General features: G+C 48.5%; 2 protein-coding genes across 5 annotated transcripts in view; one reads left to right on the top strand and one right to left on the bottom strand.

Annotated features, from left to right (window-relative positions):
* The window catches only part of LOC101944542 (protein Wnt-4-like), a 73,560-nt gene extending 66,467 nt beyond the window's left edge, over window positions 1-7,093 (top strand). For both annotated transcript variants that reach the window (XM_042855080.2, XM_024111150.3), the window contains exons 2-5: window positions 68-306; window positions 2,094-2,225; window positions 2,528-2,670; window positions 3,548-7,093. In XM_042855080.2, coding sequence (XP_042711014.1) covers window positions 183-306; window positions 2,094-2,225; window positions 2,528-2,670; window positions 3,548-4,015 — 867 coding nt within the window. In that variant the 5' untranslated portion in view covers window positions 68-182 and the 3' untranslated portion in view covers window positions 4,016-7,093. The remainder of the gene's footprint in view (window positions 1-67; window positions 307-2,093; window positions 2,226-2,527; window positions 2,671-3,547) is intronic.
* The window catches only part of ACRBP (acrosin binding protein), a 74,771-nt gene continuing 71,654 nt past the window's right edge, over window positions 4,758-7,874 (bottom strand). For all 3 annotated transcript variants that reach the window (XM_024111147.3, XM_065585766.1, XM_042855077.2), the window contains one exon: window positions 4,758-5,414. In XM_024111147.3, the coding sequence (XP_023966915.1) occupies window positions 5,301-5,414 (114 nt within the window). In that variant the 3' untranslated portion in view covers window positions 4,758-5,300. The remainder of the gene's footprint in view (window positions 5,415-7,874) is intronic.

Raw genomic sequence — 7,874 nt, 5'->3', positions numbered from 1 at the left:
TTTGAGCTATTAGCGTGTCCATAGCCCATCTCTGAGCATGGCTAACTCTCTCTATCCCTCTGCGCAGGTACCTGGCAAAGCAGCCCTCCCTGCGAGGGACTCTGCGAGATTCCAGTGCCTGTGAGGGCTTGAAGGGCCTGGCGGAGGAGCAGGTGCGAATCTGCCAGCGGCAAGTGGAAGCCATGGACTCAGTGAAGCATGGAGCAGAGCTGGCCATAGAGGAGTGTCAGCACCAGTTTCACAACCGTCGATGGAATTGCTCCACTCTTCAGGGGCTACAGGTCTTTGGCAAGGTTGCAATACAAGGTCAGAGGTCAAGAGTTAGGCAGATCTAGGCAGTGCATGGAACATTTGCAATCAGTGCCCAACTACTTGGCTCATGTCCCAACCCCATCCTAATGCTCACACTAAACCTAACTTTTAAACCTTCACCCTAGCCCCAAACAAAACCTTACCACGCTTATCTTAATTCTAATAGTAAGTAGAATACTAGACTATATACACATGCTATAACTAACACTAGTACTCCAGCTAAACCACTCCCTAAGTCTACCCCTAATGTTCACCCTGACTCTAGTGGTCAATTAGACACTGATCCTAATGCTCACCTAGACTATTCATCCTAATGGTCATGCATACTATTAAATCTAATGCTCACCAAACCCGAAGGGAGCGTGCTTGTGTTTGGAAAGTAGATTCAAGTCAACTGAAAGATACAGTGAGTTTGTATTGATTTTGGTGAATTGTTTCAGTTGAAACAAAAAAGGAAAACAAAATGTTTCAATATTTTGGGCTAGCTTTACAAGGGGATTTAGGCACCATTCACAAAACAGGAAGAGGACATGTTCCCCCTCCCCCGCAACCTTTTCACCCAATGGTTAGAGTTGTCACCTGGAATGTGGAAGACCCAGGTTCAAAATCCTGCTCAGGAGCAGGGACTTGACCCCAGCTGTCCTTCTTACCACAAAAGTATCCTGACCACCAGGGTATTCTGATGTGGGGCTTGCTCAATCTTTCCTGTTGAAGGTGTTATACTGTGGATAATTATAATAATTATTAAAATATAAATTATATAATTGCAAATAAAAAAATCATTAGCACAGGGACTGGAAGCCAGGTGTCCTACTTCTCAGGTGGGGGGCCTAACCACTGGGCTATAGAGTCATTCTCACTGTGGCCCAATGACTATTTAAGTATTTTATACACAGTGGAACAGTTTTAGTAGGAGATCTCAAGACAGCTCTACCCCAGAATAGCTTGAGCATGCACCTGGGAGCCTTCCCTTCTCTCCCTCACAGATAAGTGCCCCAACTGCTGAGCTAAATGTTATCATGAGGGGCATCACCTACTCCTTCTGTTTGTGAATAAAGCCCTTCATTTTCTTTGCTTTTTAAAAAACATTTACAATTTCCAAAAATGAAACAAAATGTTTTGTTTAACCCAAAATGATTTTTCCCTAATTTGATTCTCCAAAAATATGTTACTGTTTCAGTTTGAGCTAACCCCCCCCCTGCTTTTTTTTTGAAGAACTGCCAGCAAACCAAAAAATTAGTTATTTGCCTTGCTTTAGTCCTGAGAAATGAGGCTCCAGGCCATTCACTTGGAGGGTGACTCTCCAGGCTCACTGATCCCATTAGGGCTGCAGGATGGTTCCTGTGCTCAGACTCACTGCATGCTCTCTGGTTCTCCCCCTAAAAAAATTCCCTCTGAGACTTGCATCCCCTTCCCTCCCTGTTGGGGACATGAGACCTCTGGGACTGAGGAGCCCAGAGCCGCGGTGCATGCCATGTGGGATCTCCCTGGTGCCCTACCACGAGGGGCTATCCTCTTCCTGCTGTGGGATCCAAGATCTCTGAGGATGTAGCAAAACTCCCTTTAATGATTTACCAGTGTGATCTCTGTTTGAACATCTCCTTTCTGGGAGTGACACAGCATTATCACATAGCCCCTGCGTGTCTCAGGCTGCCTCCGTGTGTCTAATGCAGATGAAACTGCAACGTTTCCTCTCTCCACAAATGAACTGAAGGAGAAATTCCTTAGACAAATCTTGAAGAAATTGTTCCTTCCAAAGGCTGCTTCTGCCTCTTCTGCAGGTACACGAGAATCTGCTTTCATTCATGCCATCTCATCAGCGGGAGTGGCGTTCGCTGTGACCCGGGCCTGCAGCCGTGGGGAGCTGGAGAAGTGTGGATGTGATCGCAAGATCCGTGGAGTCAGCCCAGAAGGTAACAGAAGGTGGTTGGTGCTGGAGAAAGAAGCCCCCCATTGACATGGGAAGAATTGGAAGGATGAACAGGAGCAGACAACAAAGCTTGCTACATATCCCTGGGAAGGGGACGGTGCAGAGGAGAGTGGAAAAATAAATGGGGATGGAGAGTGCCGCCACTGCATGCCCTTGGGATGAGAACAGTATAGGGAGGGTGTGGCCAGGGAGATATGAACTGTTTGGAAAGCCTGAACACCTCTACATCTGCCTCCACACCTGGAGCAGCCTCTCTGCCTCATGGACTCTCTCTCTCTTCCCCAGGATTCCAGTGGTCAGGCTGCTCTGACAACCTGTCCTATGGTATTGCCTTTTCTCAAGCCTTCGTGGATAACCCTGAGCGGAGCCGTGGTGTCTCGTCCAGCCGAGCACTCATGAACCTGCACAACAATGAGGCTGGTAGGAAGGTAAGGTTGGTACCATGTGCTGGGGAACATACCCAGATGTCTGAGCGCCTCGTTGGGGGCCAGAGACTGTCCCATCCCCCACTCCTTTTGTCCAGATTAGAGTGGCACCAACAAACTGATTACCTCTGAGGAGAGCCCTTCCCTTCTGATTGGATCCAATTCCCTGCCTTTCCTTCAGAGTCTATCATTGCTCTGCCCCAGAGCAGAGCCTGTTCCTTATATGCCTTGAAGTGGATCCCAATTCCTCAGCTACACCTCCCTCAGAGCAGCTTTCTTTCCCTCCTACAGTCTAGAAGTGGATTCCCCTTCCTCTGCCTCTTTCTTAAAGTGAATCCATTTCCCTCACTCTGCCTTCAGGCAATTCCCCATCCCTTCACCTCTTTTGAATGAATGGATCACTTTCCCCAGCCACTGCCTCCTGAGTAGGTCCCTGGCCCTCCCTCTGACTCACAGTGGATCTTGTTCCTTTCCTTTGTGGCAGAGTAGATCCCTTCTTCTACAACCTCAGAGTGGATCCCTTTCTCATTTTTTAGAAGGCCTGATCATATCCCTCTGTAAAGGGATCGCTGTAGTTCTGGGCAGGTCCTTTCCGCCCATAGTGGATCCCTTCAGCTGATAAGTGGATCAGTTACTTGTATTTCATATTCCTGTGAGCAGCCTCCATTCATTCTCTGTTCCCTGTCACACACCTTAGAGTGACCCCTTTTCCCCAGGCCTCCCTTTCCCTGACACTCTGTGTCACACTCCCCACGTTCAGCACCCCCTGGGTGGTAAGGAGAAGTTCCACTGTAAGCTTAAATCCACTTCTCACTGGCACCCTCAGGTGGGCTGCATGAGGCCCTCCACCTCCTGCTGACAGACGCTTTCTACTTGCCAGGCCATCCTGTCCCACATGAAGGTAGAGTGCAAGTGTCATGGAGTGTCAGGTTCCTGCGAGGTCCGCACCTGCTGGAAGGTGATGCCCCCATTCCGCAAGGTGGGCAATGTCCTGAAAGAGAAATTTGAGGGGGCCACAGAGGTGCACCCCAAGCGGGTTGGTTCCCGAAAGCTCCTGGTGCCCAAGAGCTCCCGCTTCAAACCCTACACAGCTCATGACCTGGTCTACTTGGTGGCCAGCCCAGACTTCTGTGACCGGGATCCCCACAGTGGGGTCTTTGGCACCTCCGGACGCCAGTGCAACCGGACGTCCCATGCCATGGATGGCTGCGAGCTCCTGTGCTGTGGGCGAGGCTTCCGCACGGCCCAGGCCGAGGTGGTGGAGAGATGCAGCTGCAAGTTCCACTGGTGCTGTTCAGTCAAGTGCAAGCAGTGCCGCCACCTCGTGGAGGTGCACACCTGCCGGTGAGGGGGAGCTGAGCTAGGGGGAGGGAGCAAGTGGTGGGCAAGAGTGCCAGCACCAAGAGGCGGGGAACCTTGGGGAAGACATGGGGAGGGGATGACTCAGAGAGAGGGACTGAGAGTTCCAGAGAGGAATATACAAATTGGGGGGGGGGGAGGGACGGAGACCCTTTACCACCCCAATGAAGAAGGAGCTGATTGCTCCAGAGGGGGCATCTCTGGGGGGGCTGCATAGAGGTTGCTCCCCAGTTACAGAGGGGTTTGTCTGGGATGTGGCTCAAGGGTATTTGGGTTTACTCACTTGTGATGGCATTCTCTGAATTTTTTGGGAGGGGACATGGGGTTGAACACACCGAGTCAAATAAACCCTTAAAATATTAGGAATAAAATTATTGTATTAGCAAAAGATGCGAGCGTGAACTACTGTATGTGTAAAAAGCAACAGAGGGTCCTGTGGCACCTTTGAGACTAACAATACTGTATGTGTGAAACCCTGGGTGGGCACTTCCGTGCATGCACTGGGGTGGGGGAGACTGTGCTCGGAGTCCATTCTGAAGGCTCAAGACTCCAGTGCCCTTTGCATGCAGTTAAATGAGGGGCACTGGTGAATGTGTGAATGCGCAAGGAGAACCCAGTGAGAGTGCAAGAGACACTGCTGACGAAGCTAGTGTGGATGAAAGAGTATTAGGGAGAGGATCCACGTGGTTCCAAAAGAACAGCAGATAAAAGAACAGAGAAAGTGAAGCACGTTGGCTGAACAGGCTCTTTATAAACCAAAACATAATATATAGGAAACAACCCACTAGTTGTGTCCATGGCAGGAGGCCTGAGGGTAAGAGACATTGTGGGCTTTGGGCAAGGGCCATCAGGCAGGAACCTGGAAACTGGCAGAGACTCCAAGTGAATCACCCCAGGGCTGATGCCGCTCCTGTTGCTGGAGTCCCTTTTCCCAGCTGCTGACCCTTAGAGGCACCCGGGGGACAGCTGAAACTGTACAGTGCCCGGGTTGGTGTCAAATGAAATGCCAAGGTCAGGGATTCCCCAGTGAATTCTGGGGTGCTGTCATTCACACTACTGTATGGAGCAGAGAGGAGGCTGTGGCACTTGGATGAAAGCAGGGGTGGGCACCAGACGTTATCCCTGGGAACAGAGAGACAGACAGAGGTTGGGAAAAGTTGCTTCAGGTCCTATCAAGTTTCTCCTCATCTCTCTGCCTCCACAGGGTCCATTCAGTGCCCTATGCCCCCTTTTTCCTTCATCCCTGGGGTCTCCCTCTGTCCTCTCTCCTCCACTCATCCCTCAGTCAAGCTGAAGAATTTCTGGCTCCAGAGCAGCACCTCCTCCTCGCCTTTCTCTTCACTCAGCACTTGGTATGTCTCGTTCCTTCGGCAACCATGACGAAGCACCTGAGCAGATAGACAGAGAGATAGACAACCCACCCTAGAGTCAAGGGACCCAAACACCAGTCAAGGGAGTCCTGGGAGTGAAAGGAGCTGTCTCCCCATAACATGAGCCCTGCAAGTATGAGAGCCTGTCTCTTGACCAATGGAGGGTCGGGAAGAGAAGGCCCTGTCCCTAGGTCACCCAGGGTGGAGACTCTGGGTGAGGAGAACCAGTCAAGGTGGCAGAGGGGCAATCCCTGATGGAAAATGTGGCTGGGCTGCACTAGGTTGGCGACCTAGGATTTATTTATTTTTCTCTCATTTTGTTCTCCATAATTTCAGATTTAATTAAAAATAACTTTTTGAAGGTTAAGGGCTTGAGATATACATGAGGTTAGACTAGATGATGTCATGGTCCCTTCTGCCTTAAACTCTACAAATCTATGACATAAGTTTCTAGCCCTGATGGTTGTGAAGAAAACCTTCAAAATATGAACTCATGACATCTGCCTGAATCTGCAGACAGCTTGAAACAAGGGTTCTGAGAAGCTTAACTCTGCCACGTTTATTTCAGTGGGTGCTAACTCACATGTCCAATTATGCTGATTTAAAATGTCAGCACTGTTATCTGAGAGACACGGTGGGTGAGGTATATCTGTTAGCAATGTCGGTCCCAGGATATTAGAGCGACAAGGTATCTGTTTTACATCTAATTACAGCTGTGAATAAGAAGGAAGGAGGAGGATCAATTTATGGAATTTTGCATAATCTACTGTGAGTGACCTTTGAGTTTGTGCTCCTAGTGCATGGTGCCTGGAAGATACACAACTTTTCTGCCCCCAGTCTGTGAAGCCAAAGGTCTTAGAGGAGGAGTGGAGCCTGAGGGGGGGGGAGAGGTCTAGTTGACTCTGGTGGTGGGTATGGGGTGTGATAAATAAAGTAGTGGGATAGCTTCCTTTGATGGACACCCAGCCAGCCGGTTAGCTGTAAAATCCCTCTTGGTAGCTGTTCTTTACTTGCTTTACCTCTAAAAGGTTAAAAAGTCCCCCAGGTAAAGAGGAAAAAAAGTGGGCACCTGACCAAAAGAGCCAATGAGAAGGCTAGAACTTTTTAAAATGGGGAAAGAAATTTTCCCTTTGTCTGTTGTTCTCTGGGCTGCAGGGACAGAACAAGGAGCAATGGTCTCAAGTTGCAGTGGGGGAGGTCTAGGTTGAATATTAGGAAACACTTTCACTAGGAGGGTGGTGAAGCACTGGAATGGGTTACCTAGGGAGGTGGTTGAATCTCCTTCCTTAGAGGTTTTTAAGGCCTGGCTTGACAAAGCCCTGGCTGGAATGATTTAGTTGGTGGTAGTCCTGCTTTGAGCAGGGGGTTGGACTAGATGACCTCCTGAGATCTCTTCCAACCCTAATATTCTATGATTCTATGACAGAGCAGCAATGCTGTAAGCAAGAATGCTGTGTAAGGTTTGAACCAGGTATGAAAAATTATCTTCCATACCTAGAAGGAATCTGTTGGATAGGGTATGTTTAGAAAAATGCAATCAGGTTTATTCTTTATTTTGGATTGTGGATCTCCTCTGTGCTAACCCCAGATGCTTTTGTTTGCTTGTAACCTTTAAGCTGAACCCCCAATAAAGCTATTTTGGGTGCTTGATTTTTGGAATTGCTCTTTTAAAATCTAGCAAAACCCCAAGTTCCAGATGTATTTTCTTTCTTTTTGTTTTTAATAAAAAATTACCTTTTTAAAGAACAGGATTGGACCTCCTAAGAGGTTTGTGCACATGTTGTTTTATTAGCTCGTAGCCACAGCTAATTTCCTTTGTTTTCTTTCTCAGTTCTTCCCCCAGGGGTGTGTGTGTGAAACGGCTTAATGGTACCCCACAGGGAGGAATTCCCAAGTGCTCCTTCCTGCGTTCAAAGGGGTTTTTTTGCATTTGGGTGGTGGCAACATTTACCAAGCCAAGGTCAAAGAAAAGCTGTAACCTTGGGAATTTAATACAAGCCTGGAGCGGCCAGTATTAATTTTTAAAATCCTTGCAGGCCCCTACCTTCTGCACTCAGAGTGACAGAGTGGAGATTCAGCCTTGACATGGGGTCAGGTGGATTTCTCTTTGACCTTAGTGGTTGGTGCACTTTCCTCTGCTGCTTTCTCCCCACTGGCACCATTGCATCGATTACATTCAGATTTTTCTTCAAAATCATAAAGACTAGAAAAACTTTTTGATGGACATTTAAATTTAAATTTTATCACATGAGTCCAAGGCACATGGTATGTGTCTGGTTCTAGGTATAACCAAATCCCACTGAGGAGTCAAGCCCGAAGAGTCTAGCAGAGGATGTCTGATCATGTTTTGAACATCTGCACCGTCTACTACAAGTGGCATCTCTTTTTGGAAACCCAAGTGGGTGAAGCTTGATTTGTGGGTGGAGCTTAGGAGAGTACCACCACACACACTCCACCCCAATTCAAGTCCTGCAGGAG

The sequence above is a fragment of the Chrysemys picta genome, chromosome 1 (genome assembly GCF_011386835.1).
Source record: "Chrysemys picta bellii isolate R12L10 chromosome 1, ASM1138683v2, whole genome shotgun sequence".
In the NCBI taxonomy this organism is placed as follows: Eukaryota; Metazoa; Chordata; order Testudines; family Emydidae; genus Chrysemys; species Chrysemys picta.
The sequence above is the reverse complement of the archived record's forward strand: the minus strand, read 5'-3'. Positions and strand labels throughout refer to the sequence as shown.